At 35.1% G+C, this 22015-nt stretch overlaps 1 protein-coding gene across 2 annotated transcripts; it reads right to left on the reverse strand.

Annotated features, from left to right (window-relative positions):
• Positions 1-3467: 3467 nt before the first annotated feature.
• Positions 3468-14719, reverse strand: LOC307011868 (uncharacterized protein). 2 transcript variants are annotated; one of them, XM_079637929.1, is made up of 12 exons: positions 14614-14719; positions 14475-14516; positions 14337-14384; positions 11698-12096; positions 10557-10730; positions 10352-10399; positions 9555-9953; positions 9146-9319; positions 6096-6368; positions 5766-5807; positions 4123-4242; positions 3468-4048 (listed from the first exon to the last, which is right to left on the reverse strand). In XM_079637929.1, the coding sequence occupies exons 1-12, from the start codon at positions 14657-14659 to the stop codon at positions 4014-4016; spliced, it is 1800 nt and encodes a 599-aa protein (XP_079494055.1). In that variant the 5' UTR covers positions 14660-14719; the 3' UTR covers positions 3468-4013. The 2 variants fall into 2 exon arrangements, with proteins under 2 accessions (XP_079494055.1, XP_079494056.1); XM_079637930.1 differs by lacking the exon at positions 14337-14384 and having other exon boundaries at positions 3469-4048; positions 14614-14674.
• Positions 14720-22015: the final 7296 nt, after the last annotated feature.

Genomic DNA, 22015 nt, shown 5'->3' on the forward strand with positions numbered 1-22015 from the left:
ATATGTAAAGACACTTAAGAATATAAAATATGAATTTATGTAAAACAGAAATAGGACCCATAAAATGTATAGTAATTTTTCACACATTTTGCACTAAATTGTAAGCAAATGAGGGGAAAAAGCAAAATACAAAAATATTTCCAATGCTGAATTTTCAAGCAAAGATTAAAGGGTATCTTGCAGGGTTTTTTTTTCTTCAAAATTAATATATAACCTTGTATGAAAATACCATATGAAAAGTAAATGCAGGATTTAAAATCGTTTTGCAAGACATAAGGGCACAAATTTAGTAGAAAACGGGACCGTTTCCTTGACCGTGTTGAAAAAACGCTTTTTTTTCACCATCGCGTCATATTACGTCACATGAGGTAGTCGTTTGCCGCCGCCCGCCGGGCTCAGTGCAGAGTAGGTTGGTATTCAGTTGGAGCGGTCGTGATTCAGTGTGTTTTCGGTGGTTATTGTATTTCAATTAATCATCGTCGTGGTAAATGATTGTGAATTATGGCCTGTCAGGACAGTAAAATTTTCCTCACAAAAACGACCTCAGAAGCCTAAATAGCGTTTTATAAGTATATGTTCATATTTAAATATAGTTCCTACATTATTTTTCTATACATTGGCTCACTGGGTACTCTAACCTGCAACATAGCCTTTAAGAAGCAAAGTTACTTCTGCCCTCTACTGGATGTAGTCAGAAGCTACAGCTGTAAGAAAACAGCTAAAAATACACGTTTTTATTTAAATAATCTACAAATAAGGAAAGTAGTTTTTAAAAAAAATGCATTCTCATAGTCTTTGCTGATAAATGTCATGGTAGGAACTGTTTTAACTTAAGCATATGCAGGGTTAGTCTCTGAGTGTGTATACTGTCAGTTCTTTTAAATCTTGAACATATACAGTTCACTCTAAAGGACCATGAGTTGTCTTCTATATTTTTGTTGTAAAAAAAATAATATGAGTATTTGATATTTGCTGTATTCATAATATGGATGAGTTCTGCAGACTGTAAATTTACTGGTGAAACACACACCCTTTAGCTTTGCTCCTGATGGTGGTCATGATCACTGCCAATTACACTGCATGAACACTTTTACCACAAACACACACAATTCATTGAAAATACATGCTTTTTAATTCAATGTATGGTTATGATCACTTTCCACTGACAACCAGGAAGTAGCGGCATACACATAATTTCAGACACAAGAGCAATTTCAAGAGCAAAAGTTAGATTTCTGTTCACATGTATGATTCTCATTCAATATCAAAAATATAAATTAAGAATCAAATGGTTTAATACTCACAGGCAGAATTTGCTCTGTTAAACCATAATAGGATTTATACAATATAGCACATTTCTCTAGATAAAATAAACATCGGAAATTTAATTTATTCAACTTGTGAAAGTATACATTAGTTATTTACTTATTCTATATAAGAATAAGTAAATAATGAGCAGCTAAACAGCAAAAGAAGAAACTTTATTGTGCTTCCAAGGATGTTGTGCTGTAGTTTGGGTTTTCACTTTTTCAAAAAAGTAGTTTTTCAGAAACAAGGCCTTATACTGTATAATGTAACAAAAGTTATCATAAAGAAATGAATTACGGTAGTACAGGCACATATATACCAAATATTGTTGTATGAAAATGTAAAAAGAAAGAAACCACTCACAAATAATTACATTTTGAAGAAGTAAAACGCGTCTATTGCTATCATTGTTTCGGCACTACATGGATTAACTTTGCAACACGTCAACACGTGTCATTTGTTCTTACATAGCCAATGGTTTGGGCTTGGTGTAACTGTTGTGGTATGATGTCGTCACAATAGAAACTATTTCTGCAAGACTTTTTTTTCTTCTGTACTTCCAGATTGACATCTTGATATTCTCCTTTAGATTATTCTGATATTATTATCTAGAACTATATGAAGCATAGTAGAGGATTCAAATGAGTCTCCTATGGCAGTATTAAGCCACAGCTAGTAGAAATCTTGCTGGATAGTGGATATAGTTAGAAATCAGAACTGGGACATATATATCTCAATTATGGGCAATTGGAACAAATAGTATATTTGTAATTTTGACAATTTACAATGAATATATAAAATTTACAATGAATTTTTAATGATATATAAATTGACTATTTGTCATGTTAAAGGTAGGGTAGGTCAGAAAGAATTGTCTAAAAAAACTTTTATTCAAATTTGTTTAAACTGTCTTTATATACCAATACATAATTAAAATGCAAGTACTCTGAAATAGAGAGTATAAAAAACCGAGTGACTCTAGTGTATTTAATCTTCAATAAACACAGCTCAATAATTCCATTCACTCCCACCTAAAAACGGGTGCGCGACTGCGCGCACGTGGGCAGAGCCAATAATAGCGGCGGTAGTCATGGCGACGGAGAGTGACAGTCGCGCAAGCCAATTACTTGTTTCGTCCCGAATGAAATTAATGAGCTGTGTTTTTTGAAGATTAAATACACTATAGTCACTCAATTTTTATACACTCTTTTTCAAAGTACTTACATTTTAATTATGTATTGGTATATAAAGACAGTTTAAGCCAATTTGAAAAAAAGTTCTTTAGACAATTCTTACCTACACAACCTTTAATTTCCCAGTTCCTGAAATACAGCATCCATTTTTTTCGCGATGGTGTATTTAGTATGTATGTATTCATGTATCGTTAATTGTAATTAACCTGCAATTCATATTCTAGTAATTCATGCAAGTTATCGTTATGATCTTAATGTAAAAAAAACATTTGTGCAATATAACATAAAGCTACAGCCCACTGATGTAGACAGTTATTAAAGCTACAGCAGTAAGTGAAGGTTGTTGAAGTGAAATGTTACAGCATAAGCAATTCATCTTAATGAGAAAAGAAAGTTGTTGCAATACAGTTCTAAAATTGCATTACTATATAATAGAAAATCTCAACAAATTCACTTTTTTTCCTAAAAAAAAGAAAAAAGTAATCATGTAACATAATTAGGGCTTTCAGTAAGAATGCTTGAGTCCGTTATATTGAAGCACAGACATGTGGTCCTAGAAACTTTCTGTCTTAAGTTAAGACCAGTTAATGTAGGATTTTTTTTTACAAATTTGTAATACAGAAGCAAATCTTATGTTGATTTTGGATTCTTATCCTATCTAACAAAATCTCATCTTATCTGTAGTTAGGAGATCTTCTTAAACCCCTCCATCGAGTTCGGTAATCAACTCTCAGGTCTGTTACCAAGCAACCAACCACACGCAAACAGCTTCTGTGAAGTAAAACGGAAAAACTCAATCATCCATGTCAGAGAATGTCTAATAAGGGCTCTGTCCATGTGCAATGATTCACATACAAATATTCAAAATAAATTGAGAGAGAGAGAGAGAGATATCGATCGATCTGAATAAACTGATCAATGGTTCAATAATGTCTGGCTGTACAAAATAATGACAATTCACAATTTCGGTATTTGGCAGTACCTTTTTTATTGTGCAGTATAATCAAAAATGCAAGTGACAGTTTTTTCAGAATTTTGTAGTTGTTGTAGTAATTATTATTACTAGACATAAAAAGCATGTAAATATGTAAAGACACACATAGGAACATAAAATATATATTTATGTCAAATGCATAGTATGCTAAATGTATTTATTCCTTTTGAACAAATTTCTAAATTACTAACAAATGCCAAAGCCACAAATATCCAATACAGATTTTCAATACAGAACTTCAAGAGTGAACCAGAATAATAAAAAGCCAGTGATAAAGTGTAATTGTAGAACAGTAGAGAATAGAGATTTAATTAATGGTTATAAATTCAGTCAAAGTAACCAGTGATTAAAACAGTGATTAAAATAAGATGTCGATAAAATTAATATGATAGGTATTTTCCTTTTATTTTGAATGAGTATTACAGTTCAGCATGCAGAAAATTATTTAATTAATCTGATTCGATTAATTGATTGGTTGCCTCTTCTTTCCTCTTCTGAAACACTGACGTTTTATATATCTATATAGTATTATCTGTCCCAGTAATCACTGAACCTGTTGAAACAAATGCAAAACAATGTAGCAAATGAATATTAGATGTCAAGATGAGTTGGATGAAACACACATACTTTTAGCTTTGCTCCTGATGATCACTGCCACAGTTATGATGATGAGACCAAATGCAATGCAGGAGAAAAAGCCGATGTAGAATAAAGATACTCCTTTCTCATGCTGATGTTCTGCAAAATCTGAAAGCAAACAAGTAACGTACAGTATACAGAAAGAAAATACAGTTACACTCACAGGTTTTGAGGCATACAGGGCACATGAGATGTTTTACCAGATTGACTATATATCAGTAGCGGCTCCTGACCGTTAATTTAGGTAGGTCAGATTCTGGGTCTTAGCGCTAGTTTATGATAAACATTTTGGAAGTTTTATATTTTGATCGCTGAACAAAAAGTACGTTTGACAGAGGTCTAACGTCCTTGCGTTATAAAGTCATGTTTATTCTCAGAACAAACATAAAAAAGCACACCAGTACTATATAAAGGCTATTTACAGCATGTTTAAACTAAAGGATTAATACTTTCATTAATTTGATACGCTACCACAGACATGCCAACTAGTTACTGACCTGATGCAGACTAAACTACACACAGCTGAAGCGGATTAATGTCATCTTGGTCTGGAGCGTGGTTTACGTAAGGCAACTTAAAAAAATAAATAAGTGGCAGTCTGAAATCGTCTCCAATGGCTCTCAATAAAAAGTCATTAAAAGTTGCATTTTCAGTTGAATTTGGGGAAACAACTTGAAACATTTGTTGTGTTGAGCCATTTCAATTGTTTTTGTTTGATTTGTTCATTGCAAACAGCAGAAAGTCTGTACATTTTGCCTATAAACCTGATTTGCAATGGGAGTTGAATAATTATTATGATTACAACTGTAGGTCTTATTGTTCATTAGCATTCATAAATTACAGTAAGTAATTGAGGCATGTCTTTGCCACATGGTGCTGGTTTAATTTTAAATAGAAATAAATTAATAAATAAGCTGTTACTTTATAACCAAATTTTCCCAAATAATACATTAATAAAACACTGTAAATCCCGATAACTATATTAGCGTCCACACCAACGAATGATAATGGTCTTTTTATTCTATTCTCACACATTTCAAAGTAGCGAAATGGATGATAGGCATCTCGAATGTTGATCCACTTCTTTCTAGCACTATCCCCTATAAATAAATACACACACACACACACACACACACACACACACACATATAAATCGGAAAAAAATCGTTCTGTAAGTGATCCCAACGATATCGTTCCTCATATATTTATCGTTATAGTTGTGGTGTAAACTCTGCTATTCTTTAATATGGAGAACAATTTCTAGAACTATATATCTTTATCGTTATCTTTATAGTTATCGTCCTTAGTTTGAACTAGCCTTTATTACTCTCTGTGTCTTGTTGTAATAATGTAAAATTTTCATATGTCTAATAGAAGCTCAAACCCTCATGTCATGTTGGGGGTTTGAGTTTCTATAAGATGTATGAGATACACATAGAAAGTTGTATTTTTAACTTTTTACAATTTTGAAAAGCTGTATTTATAACCACCAAACCATTAGAAAAATGTAATTGCTTATCTAAACGTTAACTAATAAGAAAGAAATGATCCATACCTTCATTCATAAAAAAAAATAAAAAAAATCAGTAACCAAAATCAAAAAGCATCAAACAACAAATCTGCTGACTTACTCTGTGTCTGGTAATATGTTGTGCTCATGTTGGTGGCTTGAGCTTCAGTAAAACAGAGAAACACAGTCATTTTGATTTACCTTTTACAATTAACGAAACATGAACATTAAATTAATAAATAAATTATTTAATAATATTACAGAACATGAAATAATGAGCCTGTACTTGTATACCACTGTATTACTGCCATTGAATTGTATTATACTCGACAGGACAAAAAATAATATTTTAAAGTGTTTAGATTACATTGACATTGAGGTGTCAAAATTCAACATGTCAGAAAAACAGAGCATTAGAATTTGAATACATTATTGTTACAGTATCTTTTACCAGATGGGCTGTAGGTGTAAGTCTCACTCCGACGGTTCACCGCAGAATTAATCTCGTGCACGCAGGTGAAGGAAACCGGTGGACTCACTTTCACTTCAAACACACACTTTTCATTTGAATAACACAGTGGGTTCTTCAGTGTGTAGTTGTGTTCACCCCCCACTGACAGCTGGAAAGAGCTCTTAGTGAACCTCCAGCCAAATGAACATATCACTATCACACGCTCTCTGTCCTGCATCTGCCCATACACTGTGATGTTGGGCTCTGGGGCTTCTGAAATAAAACACACATCATGCTTATTAACTTTTTGTTCATCAAACTGAGAGTCAAGATGAAACAAAAAATATTATGTATAATATCCTCTCATTCACTCGTCTCCAGTTGAATAGTGTAGGTGTTGGGGTCTAAATTTCGGCACTGGGTTGCGAGTATTGGGGATAATTTTACTCATTCCCACAGGTTTCACGCACACCCATTGCCTACCGTACCTTTAATCAAAGAACAAAAGACAAAGAGAAAATCACTCACACTAACATTAATCTGTTTTGTGATTTTTACAATGAAAACTATTCAGTGTTTGTGGATAATTTTACATTTTATTTAATTTGTGTAGTAGGCTATTTCTTACCTGAATACTACTGTTAGACCCACCTGAAAAACTCAAAGCCATATTTATTTAATTTGTCTCTTTATTCCATTGTATTTATTTGTACTATCTTTAGCATTTTGTTTATTTGTTATTTTATTACTGACAGTCGGTTTGCTTAATAAATCCTCCCTGTGCGGTAACTTAAGCCATTGCGACAAAATTACACAAATTATCAAAGAATGGAGCGAGGACTCGGGTGCAGAGTTGATGGGCTTTTATTTATTAAAAAACAAGAACAAAACTACCCCGAGGGGGAAACCAGGAGAGGAGACTAGACTATGCTTGGCTTTGACTTGACTTGACACAAGAGGTAACATTGAACAACGATCCGGATCCAGCACAGAACTCGAAACACAAGGAGAATAAATTGGGAGCAAACAAGGCAGCTAACGAGGGAGGACAGGTGGGGCAAATTAACCAATATTCAGGTAACAAGATGGGCGGGGTTAGACTTTCTACAGGAGAGCACATGGCTCAAGGAAACACACATGACAAGCCATGTGCTCACACCAAACATGACTAGAACACAAGAGGCTTGTTCGACTTGAACCGGCACTGCACAGACCGATCGGTTAATGACATCAAAGTACCGCGAGAACGATTAGAGAGCAGACGGCTCGTATGCAGTCACCGATCGGTCTGTGCGGCGCCGGTTCAAGTCGAACAAGCCTCTTGTGTTCTAGTCATGTTTGGTGTGAGCACATGGCTTGTCATGTGTTCAGATTTCAGGTTCAGATTTATTGATATAGCCCATTTCATACACAGAACGGTAGTCCAATGTGCTTTACATCATCATAACAAAGTAAACAATATAGTTAAAACAAGTAAAAAAAAATACAAGTACAAATTAAGTCAGTTATAACGAAAAGGCATCAGAGAAAAGTTTAGTTTTTAGTCTAGATTTAAAAATGGAAATAGTAGGAGAGGTCTTAATGTCTATGGGAAGACGGTTCCAAAGACGGACCGCATAACAGCTAAAGGCTGCCTCCCCTTGTTTAGTACGAGCACTGGGTTGTACCAATTGGAGTTTTGCAGCTGATCTAAGTGATCTTATAGGATTATATGTTTCAAACATCTCTGCTATATAGAGAGGTCCTTGACCATTTAATGTTTTAAAAAGAAGAAAATGGTTGTGAATATTTATATTTTTTAACGTATTGCATCAGTAAGAAATTCCAGTATCGTGACATCACTAGGCCAATATTTATAGTTGCGTTATTATCTTACTTTTTCATTGTGTTGTTATTATATTCGTGTATGCTTTTTGATGGTTTCCTTTTGAGCTTCAGATCACCGCTGATTTGTCAAGTGTGCTGCCACCTGCCAGTTTTTTTAAATGCTTCTTCCACTCATCAGAATTTAGCTGTTGCTACACTGGGCTGGTCGCACTGGGCCAGACTTCCTGCCAGCTACAAGAACAAAATGTTATCTCAGTGCTTTGAGTGTTTTTTTTATTTTTTTATAATAATAATAACATTTATATAGCGCTTTTTCTGGGATCTCAAAGCGCTTCACATATGGAAGGGGGAATCTCCTCAACCACCACCAATGTGCAGCATCACCTGGATGATGCGACGGCAGCAATATTGCGCCAGAACGCCCACCACACACCAGCTTACTGGTGGAGAGGAGACAGTGATGAAGACAATCAGTATATGAGGATGATTAGTAGGCCATGATGGACAGAGGCCAAGATGCAAATTTGGCCAGGATGTCGGGGTTACACGGTACACCCCTACTTCTTTTTCGAAGAAAAAGAATAATAATTCTGGGATTTTTAATGACTCAGATTTTTAATAACTGAGTCAAGACCTCAGTTTAACTTCTCATCCGAAGGATGGTGCTTTTTGACGGTATAGTCTCCCCATCACTATACTAGGGCGTTAGGACCCACACAGACCACAGGGTGAGCGCCCCCTGCTGGCCTCACTAACACCTCTTCCAGCAGCAACCTGGTTTTCCCAGGAGGTCTCCCATCCAGGTACTAACCAGGCTCAGCCCTGCTTGGCTTCAGTGGGCCACCATTCTTGGGCTACAGGGTGACATGGCTGCGGACTAGATTGTGGTAGAGCCTACCCTTTTATTATATAACTAATAGAATATTCAATGTTTTTGCTAAGTGTAGTCAAGTAAGCATTGCTAATGCCAGTGCAGTAACAAGTTTGTTTCTTAAAAACAGTGAAGAAACCGTTTCACAGTGTAGTCATTAAAATGGCAATGTTTTTTTCAGTGAATATAGCTGTGTTGTGTAGCATGCATCAGGAAATTATATTGATGCTATCCTTGTAGAATAATTTTTTTTTTACACATAATATTTTATGTAAATAGCACATAACATTTTTCACAGTGTAGTCATTCAAATGGCAATGTTTCTTTAGTGAATATAACTGTGTTGTCTTACTTTTTGGGGGGCAGAAGCCCCACTTTCCACCGATGTTGTAATCTCTTACTGTGGAACACCACGGCCGACCGTCACTCCTGCCATCCACAGTGCACTCAGTGTACCACTTGCAACCAAACTTAAAAGGGAAATGGCATGGTTTCCCAAATGAATTACCACCTACACTAGATATCTCTGCAGAACATAAATAAATTAAATTAATGGTTTAATTTAAATTTAGAATGGTTTAAGAATTTAATATAAACAACTAAAATGACAGTAAGGACACTGAAGTCTGTCACCTAGTTTAACAAATGCTAACATCACACAGGGAAATTCACAATAGACATTAAATATGAATGTTACATTTTATCATTATAAAGGGCTTAATGGTTGTCTAAATATCTGTTAGGTGGACTTTTGGTCATACCTTGATATCCACGAGAACACAAATTTTCTTCGGTCCCATAAATCAGCCAATGACTCGAAACACCTGTTCCATTTAACAACATCATATTTTTATTATCATTATTTCCATGGTTCAGGTGCAGTGGATGTCCCTTCAATCCAAACAAGGTCTCATCTTTACATTCCCAGGTTTGTCTGGGGTTAGATTCATTGCAGGGCAGAAGGATAATTTTGGCCCAGTTTTCGATCGTCTCGGCCCCCAAACAGAGACTAGAAGCGAGGCTGATAATTCGTGAAGAGGAAATCCATCGGAAATGCTGTGCCTTAGATGATTCATCACATGGTGCAGCCTCTACATTAGCACTCACGACTGTCACACATTTGTTGTGGTCCTCATTGTAGATGAGGAAGGAGCTGGTTTCTGAATGTATGGAAAATTATATCGAACACTTTAAACACATTACATACTGTGTAAACAACTTAATAAACTACAAAAACTAGACATAAATACACACACACATCCATGTATATATTTAAGAAAAAAAGGTTATTTATATATAAAATAGTTCTATTTATATATAATATAAATCATATAAAAATATATATGCAGTATATAAATGCAAATACTTTTCAAATATATACATGCATGTGTGTGTTTTTATATATACAAAATAGTTATACACAATACACGCACATATATTATGTAAACAAACTTTTATTTTGGATTCGATTAATCGCAATGAATCGTTTACAGCCCTACTTTAATGTATTTTGAAAATGAAGACTGACTGATTAAAGTGATTAGATCGGATAACACACCTGTCACTGAAGTAGTAGTAATAGTAGTATTCCATGCATCTGGAGAAGCTGTACAAACATACAGCAAAATTATATTGATGCTATCCTTGAAGAATTTTTTTTTTTTTACACATGATATTTTTAAGTAAATAGCACATAACATTTTTCACAGTGTAGTCATTCAAATGGCAATGTTTCTTTAGTGAATATAACTGTGTTGTCTTACTTTTTTTGGGGCAGAAGCCCCACTTTCCACCGATGTTGTAATCTCTTACTGTGGAACACCACAGCCGACCGTCACTCCTGCCATCCACAGTGCAATCAGTGTACCACTTGTAACCAAACTTAAAAGGGAAATGGCATGGTTTCCCAAATGAATTACCACCTATACTAGATATCTCTGCAGAACATAAATAAATGAAATTAAGGGTTTAATTTTAATTTAGAATGGTTTAAGAATTTGATCTAAACAACTAAAATGACAATAAGTGAAACAAATGATAATTGAAGTCTGTCACCAACAAATGCTAACATCACACAGGGAAATTCACAATAGACATTAAAGGACAATTCCGGCGCAAAATGAACCTAGGGGTAAATAACACATGGGTACCGAGTCGACCGTTCTCTGGGTTTAATCTCTCAGTTTAATAAGAAGATACTTTATAAAGACATAGACTTCGCGTATACAGGCAGGAGCCATCTTTGGAAAACAGTCTCGACCAGTCGAACCACGAACGCGGTGCTACGTGAGCTGAACTGTGACTTGGAATCTCATATGGTCCGTTGTTTCCGGAAGAAAGCACTAAACGCAACAGAGAAAATAAATAAACAAAAATAATAAATAAAAGACTGAACGCATTTCCATGATTTCACAAATGTCATTTCTATCGACCAGCTCACTTAGCACGGCGTTCGTGGTTCGACTGGTCGAGACTGTTTTCCAAAGATGGCTCCTGCCTATATACACGAAGTCTATGTCTTTATAAAGTATCTTCTTATTAAACTGTCTGTACAGTTACAAAGTTTTCAATGATTCGGTTTGCATGTAGGGACTCTCATTATGCTACCGTGTTAGTGTGGGGCTATTTTGAGCCTTGTTAGTGGTATTAACTAGCGATTTCTTTTTACTTAGTCTAAACCCTATATACTAGCATTATAAGCTAATCAGTAATTCGAGCTAAAACTGGGTACATTCGATTATCATGAAAACACTTCCCAGAGAACGGTCGACTCGGTACCCATGTGTTATTTACCCCAGGTTCATTTTGCGCCGGAATTGTCCTTTAAGTATAAATGTTACATTTTATCATCATAAAGGGCTTAATGGTTGTCTAAATATCTGTTAGGTGGACTTTTGGTCATACCTTGATATCCACGAGAACACAAATTTTCTTCGGTCCCATAAATCAGCCAATGACTCGAAACACCTGTTCCATTAAACAACATCATATTTTTATTATCAGTATTTCCATGGTTCAGGTGCAGTGGATGTCCCTTCAATCCAAACAAGGTCTCATCTTTACATTCCCAGGTTTGTCTGGGGTTAGATTCATTGCAGGGCAGAAGGATAATTTTGGCCCAGTTTTCGATCGTCTCGGCCCCCAAACAGAGACTAGAAGCGAGGCTGATAATTCGTGAAGAGGAAATCCATCGGAAATGCTGTGCCTTAGATGATTCATCACATGGTGCAGCCTCTACATTAGCACTCACGACTGTCACACATTTGTTGTGGTCCTCGTTGTAGATGAGGAAGGAGCTGGTTTCTGAATGTATGGAAAATTAAATCAGACACTGTAAAAGGCAACACATTACAACTTAGTAAACTAAAAAAACTAGATGCTGTGTCACAACAACACAATGGGAACAACAGGCCGAGACTGATTGTGCATTGAAGTAAGAAATTCTGGTGAGATTTTTTTTTTATTATGTGTTGTCATGTGTTATTGTTATATTTCATTTTCTTGTCATTAATTGTCAAGTCAAGTCACCTTCATTTATATAGCGCTTTTAACAATATGGATTGTTTCAAAGCAGCTTTACAGAGATATTGGTAAATTACCGTAACAGATTGTTTAGGCTTTACAACAGCTCTAGGATAAAATTATTGTCCAGCTAAAATTAGTTTTGATTGATTGATTCACTTCTGTTGCGAAGATCATTAGTTATTAACTTAGGGGCTGCTAACACGACACTGTTCTGCTAACACGCGCACACTACGTGTTCAGTCCAAAGGAATATATATGTGTGCAGGTGTGTAGTCCTTCTTTACAAATCAACCCTCAATAAACCACTTGTCTGGCCTTAAAAATTTAAAATACAGAAATGTTGTCGTGTCTGAGTAGCCAGGCGAACTGGAATTATCACGACAATATTTTATCTGTAATGAGGTAAAAAGGAAGGGAAGGAGGCCTTCACAGGGAAGGACTGGTTGACACTTCAGGACTGCGTTGTCATCGTGTCCAGGCGCAGGTCCTTCATCAGATCTGGATACGGCCTGGAAAGCTTTGGTGCTAAATAGGAAAAGGATCTACCGCCAGCAGTCAATTTTGATATTCTAGGTATTATCAACTGGCCGGAATTTTGAGATCGCAGTAGACGAGAAGGACTATAATGCGTTAAGAGCTCGCTCAAGTACTGAGGAGCTAAACCATTTAGTGCTTTGTAAGTAATCAGAAATATTTGAAAATTTATACAATGTTTAATAGGGAGCCAATGCAGTGTTGACAGAACCGGGCTAATATGGCAATGGCAATTTATTACAGACTTATATAGATTTAAAATCAGATATAGATGAGGCCAGTCTAATCAAAATGGGCAAGTCATTCCAGAGTCTTGGGGCAACTACAGAAAAGGCACGGCCCCCCAATATGGTCTTATGGTTTTGGTACGAACTCTAGCTGCTGCATTTTGGACCAGCTGTAGTTTGTTTATTAAGCGTGCAAGGCAACTGTCAAAGAATGCCGACTGGCAGAAGTGACGGAACAATGTGTAAAAGCTATCGACAACACAGTCAGCGACACTGTGAATATTGCACAAGCACAAAGGCTGAAATGCAGGGATGGTGAAGTGAATAATGAGCAAACGCTCAGAACTGTGAATTGCAAGTATTGTGGGGGTGGTCACAAGAAAGGCAGAGATTAGTGCCCTGCATGGAAAGACTTGTCGATCATGTGGTGTATTGAATCATTTCGCTAAGGATTGTACTTCCACAAGTATACGTTTACCTAAAGGGTGCATATTAGTTCCTAAAAGATACCGAGCTAGTGACAGCTTTGGTACCTTTTTTTTTGAGAGTGCAGGCAAATATTTCAGTCATGGTTCGTCTCAATTTTTAAATTGCACTTAAAAATGTGAATATTTTTCTTAAAAAAGAACACTGACAGTAGTAAGTTGTATAGATTAAAGTCAGTAGACAATGCCATTGAAGGGTAAACTATTGTACCATTGACCGGTGATTGGCAAAAACATAAATTATATTGACTCATATCCTTTAAAGTATTTTGAAAATGAAGACTGACAGATTAAATTGATTAGATCGGATGATGCACTATCAGGAAATAGTGATTTCCTATTCCGATATAAAGAGGACCAACCTACATAGTTGTACTGCAAACATGAGTACGTGAGCAAGCATTTGTTATAAAACGCAGTGCAGCATGATAAACACCATCCAGCATTTAATATATAAATAAGCATGCATATAAATAATATCACCATAGTCTAAAATGGGGAAATAATATCACCATAGTCTAAAATTGGTGAAAAAGTACTCAATTTTTAAATTGCACTTATATTTTATATTTTAAGAAATATTTTTCTTAAAAAAGAACACTGACAGTAAATTGTATAGATTAAAGTCAGTAGACAATGCCATTGAGGGGTAAACTGTTGTACCATTGACCGGTGATTGGGTACAAAAACATAAATTATATTGACTTATATCCTTTAAAGTATTTTGAAAATGAAGACTGACAGATTAAAGTGATTAGATCGGATGACACACCTGTCACTGAAGTAGTAGTAGTAGTAGTATTCCATGCATCAGGAGAAGCTGTACAAACATACAGCAAAATTATATTGATGCAATCCTTGTAGAATAATTTGTTTTTACTGAAAAGTGTATAGATTAAAGTTAATGCACCTGTTGTTGTATGGTAATCTGGGTCCTCTGCATCAGATGCATCTGTACAAAAACACAGCAAAAATGATATTGACTCCTATCCTCCTCACACATAGTTGATAGACACAAAATCTGAGGCAGAGAAATGTGATCCACTTACTATAAGCTGACCAAAGGACCAATAAAAGGATATAAAGCAGGTTCATGCTGTCATAGATTAGAGAGCTACAGCTTTCTGAGACACATGCGGGGCAGAGACTTGGTTTTAATACAGAGGAAGTCTATTAAGTGTTACCAAGAAAAATAGAGTAGGAGTGAAAAGCAGAAGGGGCTATTATGACAAATATTAACTTTAAGACATTGAATTCGTAAGCACTTATCCAAGTGACTTCTCTTTAAATATTAACGAGACTGATTATTCCAACACATACAACTAATATCACTTCATGGCTGAAGTTTGAGGCAGGTTTTGCGGCAAAACTTAACTTAAAACAGGTACTTCTAATTTAGTCCCACCAGTCCACGAGAAGTAATTCGTTTTTTTTATTTGAGTTTTTTTTGGATCACTTTTACTCAGGACATGCTAGTTGGCAACAAAGGATTCCATTCATTATGCTAAGCAAAGCTAGCGGCGACCCTGCCAAACTAAAATAATGCATGCACTGAGAAAAAAATGCATTTGCCCACCTATCTAAATGCAGGAAAGACGTTAAATAAGCCCCATTTCAAAAAACGGTTGAGTGTTTCTTTAAAGACACATGCACTTAAATGGCATGCTGAAAACAGAGCTGTTTTTGACCAGGTACAATTTGTGTTTTCTTACAATACTAATGAGAATTTTTAATTAAAGTATATTACAAACTTTTCATTTAGACCCTAAAGAATCATATTAACTTGTACAAAAATTGTATTATATGACCCCTTTAAAGTTTTTTTAGCTTATTTATACACAGATATTAGCCGAATGGCTTAGTGCAGGTGCTAACGGATCCAAATTTGTATCTCGTAAATTACCCCAATAATAATGCCCATAATGATACAAAAATATACTTGAACATTACTTAAGTATACTTCATAAAATGAACTTGAAGTATTCTTCTTTTTCGTAAAGGTATGGTATGATCCACTTAGTCAAATCAACAAAAAAGGCTGCACAGTACGGTCTCTTATCGAGAGCAATGATTAAATCATTAGTACTAGTGTAGTATCTGTTGTCGTACTATGGCCCGCTCTAAAACCTGACTGAAATGCGTTTAAAATTTTATGACTAAAGATATTCTTTCATTTGATCATTTACCATCAAAACCGGTAGTTTAGAAATAGGGCATTAATTATTCAGACCGGAGTGATCACCTCCTTTTAGTAATATGCATACCAGCGGTAACCATAGCTGATTTCTAAGATGGCAGAGTTACATTAGTGGATAGACAAAAAAAAAAAAAAAAAAAAACTTTAAAAAAAACTGTTTCTATTCTGTCAGAACCACCTGATTTCTTAGCCACCTGAACTTGGATGGGCATTATAGGGGTAAAGGAAAATAAATGTGATTCACTATAGTTGAATTGACTCATCAATTCCCTGTTCGTCAATGACCAATGAATTACTGGAGTCTGTTATCGAAGAACTAGGTGAAATAAAATGACTATTAAACATTGTAAGGGGATTTACAGTCAAAGACCCAGAACCAGATATGATGAATGAAGACCTGGAGTCAGAATTATAAAATTGAAGAAAAGTTTTACTGAATATAGTGTAAGCCCGCGCTCAATCGGCCTAAAGTAGGCATCTGGTCATGTCTCTGCGTGTTACTGTCTTTTCTCGTGGCAAAGTATTTTTGATTAAATGAAATACATTTTCTCATGTATTAACTTGTTAGTTCATCTGACTCCATAAATGAAAATGGTTTAATGATATTTGTGCATCATTAAATGTGAGCGAATGTTTGACTATTCCTTTTAACTCTTTAATGAAAACAATGTTAGAGTCTGTTAGAATAAAATCAAATGTTTACAATTTATTATCAGGTAAATACCATGCCAATTTCAGAATCAGTTCAAAGATAATCAATACAATAACCTGCGAATGCTCTAGAGTCTAGAATAAAGAGAAAAGATGCGAACCTAACATTAAAAACGTTTTGGTCACTCTTAACAATCATGGGCTAACTTTGAGTTACAAACAGGCCCCGAGCCCTTTGCTGCATTTCATTATATAGACAGAACCTCTTTCACATGGAAACATGTGCTAACAATGGAAATTTGCATTCAGAGGTCACACCTTTTAAGAACAGGAGGCTATTTGCCGGGAAATCACACCCTTCTGTGTGCAAGATATTTCTAAACTATTAAGAACATTATTACTGTACCTTTTGGTTTACTTCTTTGGAAATGAGACCTTTGTACCAGTCGGTCTGAGACCTTTCAAATGATTCCAAACATACTCTATGATAATTATTCACATTAAACCATATAGATTCTTGTGTGAGTTTTGGTGATCTCAGCAAGAGGGAGATGAGGGGAAGAAAGTAGATTAGGATGATTCGGAGGTGAGACTTTCACAAGGGTGAGTTCTCAGAGAGAGCCCTCTCTTTGAGTTTTTCCAGTCTTACAATAGTTTGCAGAAGTCAGCTTCAAGACTCAATGGAGTTCATAGGCCGGGCCATTTACAATTACAAAGATCACAGCAATTATACCCTTCACCAAGGTCTAGGCTACGTCCTAAGAAATAGATAAACATAGTAATTTTTTTTCACACATATACAGATAGACTGAAGCATATCTCCATCGATTATGCAGCTGACACTCGGACCCTGGTGGAGTTTTGGTTCCTTGCCACAGTCGCCTTTGGCTTTTGGCTTGCTTAGTTGGGGACACTTAATATTCAACAATATTATTGATCTGCCAGCATTGACAACATTGTATAAGAACTGAACTGAGCTGGGCGATGACATCACGGTTTTCCCCAGAGAGCTGCTGACTAGATAAATTAAGTAAATTAATAACTAATGATTTTTACAAAGGAAATTAACCAACACCGAAATTAATTAAAGGACAAGTTCGGTATTTTATACTTAAAGCCCTGTTTACAGATCGTATCTGATGAAATAGAACGGTTAAGATTAAAATTTGGACACATGCTGCTGTCCCGAGAATTTTAGGTTTATTTAGCTTTTGTGGACCTATTTTGCCAAACGCGTCACACCCGTGATTCTTCCGTTGAGAGCTTGAATAATAGACACTCCAGCCCAGTTGGTGGCGATAATGCACCTTTGCCAATTGCAAGCAAACCGCTGGCATTTCATTGAATACACAGGCGAAATAAACCTAAAATTCTCGGGACAGGAGCATGTTGGACAGGAGCAAATGTCCATATTTTAATCTTAACCGTTCTGTTTCATCAGATACGATCTGTAAATAGGGCTTTAAGTGTAAAATACCGAACTTGTCCTTTAAGCTGGACAATGACACTATTTTCTTCTAGAGCTGCTGAACAGCAGAAACAAACTTTGTTGCATATTTTCCTATTATCACTGTAAAACTGCTTTGAAACAAGCTGTATTGTACTGTAAGGTTGTACTGGCCCACTCAAAGTCCAGTCCTCAACCCGACTGAAATGTTGCGTCGGGACCTTAAGAGAGATAAACAAAGGCCTGCAAACCTCAATGAACTGAAGCAACGTTGTAAAGAAGAGCGGGCCAAAATTCCTCCACAACAATGTGAGAGACTGATGAAGTCATATAGAAAACGATTCCCTCAAGTTATTGCTGTTAAGGGTGGCTCTACAAGCAATTGAATCTTAGGGTGTAGGCTACTTAGTTTGTCACCCATGGCTTCTCCATTTTGGCCTAGTTTTTGTTACATAACAGTGTCATCTGTTGTTGTTCACCTGAGGTTGTATTTGCCTAATTTTAAGACCTGTTAACGACCAGATGATTTTTATTATGTTCTGATACGTAAAACCATCAAATTCTAAAGGGTGTCCTTTCTTTTTCACATGACTGTATATGTACTATATAGAATCAGCAAACAACTATTTGCTCTGTAACCTCTCTTCAGGGCTCCTAAACATTTTCCATTTCATACCTTTACAGACTCAAATTTTCAAACCTATCTAGATTTTTCAGACCATATATTTTGCGGTTCATACAACATTATTTTATATAATTAATACAGTCATCTCTAAATATTTTTATTTTCTGTTTATTTTCTAATCAAATTCCATATTGTTCCAGACTGCATAAACCCTGCCCCTTTGAAACTGTTGGCCTTTATAAGGAGACTGCTAGTTTCTGCTTACACTGCATTAAAACAAGATGGCAGACCGCATTACAGAGTTTTCCCCTGAAAGGCGAACTTCCAGAAAAAAAACGTTCTTTTGCAGAAATGGCTTTCAACAAAAAGAGGAATAAGACAAGAATAAACATTAGTTGGGCTTTCCCGAGATGGAGCCATTTCTTTGTTATTATTTATTAAATTGATACATTTCTGAGTAAAAATGGGTTCATAGTTCCTTTTTCCCAGTGTATATGACATATTTTTTTGAAGATGAAGAAGATTGAATGTTAATAATTATTTTTTTGAAGATGAAGAAGATTGAATGTTAATAATTATGTATATATGATAACATCATTGTAAAAAAAAGAAGAAAATCTCCTCAATCATTTTACAATTCACCACACAGTAGAATTCAAATGAACTAAATGAACACCCCTGATCTCTATATATATATATATATATATATATATATATATAAAAAAAATATATATATATATATATATATATATATATATATATATATATATATATATATATATATACATATATAAACTCGCTATTATAGATCAGTGCTAAACACTGTCCTCTAAAATCATAATGACTCAAAACACGGGTGGCAAGGATATTAATACAATTACTGGTAACACTTTACAATAAGGTCTCATTTTGCTAACATAGTTAATATATTAACTACCACAAACTATAAGCAGTTAATTTATTACAGTATTTGTTGAACTTTGTTAATGTTAGTTAATAAAAAATATAGTCATTCATTGTTTGTTCATGTTAGTTATGGTAACAAATACAACTTTTGACTTTAATAATGTAGTAGTAAATGTTGAAATTAACATTAACTAAGAATAATAAATGCTGTAGAAGTATTGTTCATTGTTAGTTAATATTAACTAAAGTAGTTATCTAATGTTAACTAATTAAACCGTATTGTAAAGTGTTACCTGATTATTTATTATAATAACCATATTAATGAACATCATTCAAAAAGAAACAAAATATTTTCCTGAATCACAAATCAATTGTCATTTGATAATTTTTCTGTACTTCTTCTATCTATTTATGGCATCGCTGTGAAAACCCCTTAAACAAACACATAGTACTCTGAACAGCTGAATTTATAAACATAAAATAAAAATTATACTGCAACTGCATATTTTATACAGTATATACAGTATAAAATGCAGTATAAATTGTATTTCATGTTTATAAATTCAGCTGTTCAAAGTGTGTGTGTGTGTGTATATATACACACCTGCAGTCACACACACACACACACACACACACACACACACACACACACACACACACACACACACACACACACACACACACACACATACACACACACACACACACACACACACACACACACACACACACACACACAGTATCTCACAAAAGTGAGTATACCCCTCACATTTCAGCAAACATTTTAGTATATCTTCTCAATGGACAATACTATAGAAATGAAACTTGGATATCTTTTAGAGTAGTCAATGTGCTGCTTGTATAGCAGTGGATATTTACTGTCCTCTGAAAATAACTCAACATACAGCCATTATTGTTAAAATATCTGGCAACAAAAGTGATTACACCCTAAGTGATAATAGCTGTATGTCGTTTAACCATGCAAAGCAACATGTCCTATTCGTCATGTTCATGTTTTTGTCTGCTTGACAGGACCATACAAATTGTTGTATCTTTTATTAGAGCAGTTACAATTTGTGCTCTTGAGTACAATTCTCTCATACTGACCACTGGATGTTCAACATGGCACCTCATGGCAAATAACTCTCTAAGGATTTGAGAATTATAATTGTTACTCTCCACAAAAATGGCCTAGGCTATAAGAAGATTGGTAACACCCTGAAACTGAGTTAATCAGACAGTTGATGGACCCCATTGACTTCCATAGTATCTTTTTTTCCTACTATGGAAGTCAATGGGGTCCATCAACTGTCTGATCACCAACATTCTTCAAAATATCTTCTTTTGTGTTCAACAGAAGAAAGAAACTCATACAGGCTTGAAACAACTTGAGGGTGAGTCAATGATGACAGAATTTTCATTTTTGGGTGAACTATCCCTTTAAAGGTGGCCATGATCACTGCTGCAGTCGTGATGAGGAGACCAACAACAATGAAGGAGAAAAAGCCAATATTGAAGATATTCCTTCCTCATGCTGATCCAAGACTGCAGAAAAACCAGAAAAACCATTCCGAATTCCACATGTTGAAACGTGGTTTTGGAACAGTTCCCATGTGAAATCTGTGTGATCATGTGGAAAATATGGGAAATTCATGTGATTTTTCTGTAATAGAAAAAATATACACCCCCAGGTCTTGAAACACACAGGGCACATACAGTATGAGCTTTATTTCAAAGAGCCTGGATCCAACATGCAAGTAGGCATTAGGATTACAATACTTCTTTTATCTTTAATGAAAGTGCCATTTGTAGCATATTTATGTTTTACCAGATAGACTGTATAGATCTCGCTGTAATTGATGTGCCCATATATGGTGATTAGTTATGTTAATTAATTTTATTTAGAAATAAACAAATACATAAAATCAGTTCTTACTTTTAATAACCAAATATTATGCATTAGATCAACAGCAAATCTGCTGAATTTGTGCGTTGTAATACAACACGCTCATGGTGGGGGTGTTTTGAGCTTAATAAAGATTTTTTTTTATTTACTTTTTACAATTTTGAAAAGCTGTATAGCTTTATAGCCATTAAACTGTTACAAGAAAATGTAAATGTTATTAAATTATTAAATTATACCTTCGATGCGACCATATGGCTAGTAAAGTTCATTAATTTTAAATAGAAAAAATAATAATAAAAATAATAATACTGACTAACTCTGCGTCTGGTAATGCGTTGTGCTCGTGTCACTGGGCTGAGCTTAAATTTATATATATATATCAGAAAAAGATTGTTAAGGATGTTGGTGCAGAAACAAAAGACTAAAAACTTGCATTGATTAATTCCACTCACAAATAATTACATTTTGAAGAAGTAAAATGCGTATTGCACAAACTGAGCTCAGGAAGTGGCCATTATCATTGTTTCGGCACTGCATTGATTAACTTTGCAACACGTCAACACGTGTCATTTGTTCTTACATAGCCAATGGTTTGGGCTTGGTGTAACTGTTGTGGTGTGATGTCGTCACTCTAGAAACTATTTCTGCAAGACTTTTTTTTCTTCTGTACTTCCAGATTGACATCTTGATATTCTCCTTTAGATTATTCTGATATTATC

The sequence above is a fragment of the Phoxinus phoxinus genome (genome assembly GCF_949152265.1).
Source record: "Phoxinus phoxinus genome assembly, chromosome: 15".
NCBI classification, from domain to species: domain Eukaryota; kingdom Metazoa; phylum Chordata; class Actinopteri; order Cypriniformes; family Leuciscidae; genus Phoxinus; species Phoxinus phoxinus.

Bases quoted from the DNA above. Each gene is read 5' to 3' on its own strand.
- LOC307011868 (XM_079637929.1), bottom strand. From the start codon at position 14,659: ATGAACCTGCTTTATATCCTTTTATTGGTCCTTTGGTCAGCTTATA. The intron at 12,097-14,336 runs GTGTGTCATCCG...CCATACATTCAG, and splicing joins TACTACTACTTCAGTGACAG to AAACCAGCTCCTTCCTCATC. The intron at 10,731-11,697 runs GTATGACCAAAA...TATGTTCTGCAG, and splicing joins GTGTTCTCGTGGATATCAAG to AGATATCTAGTATAGGTGGT.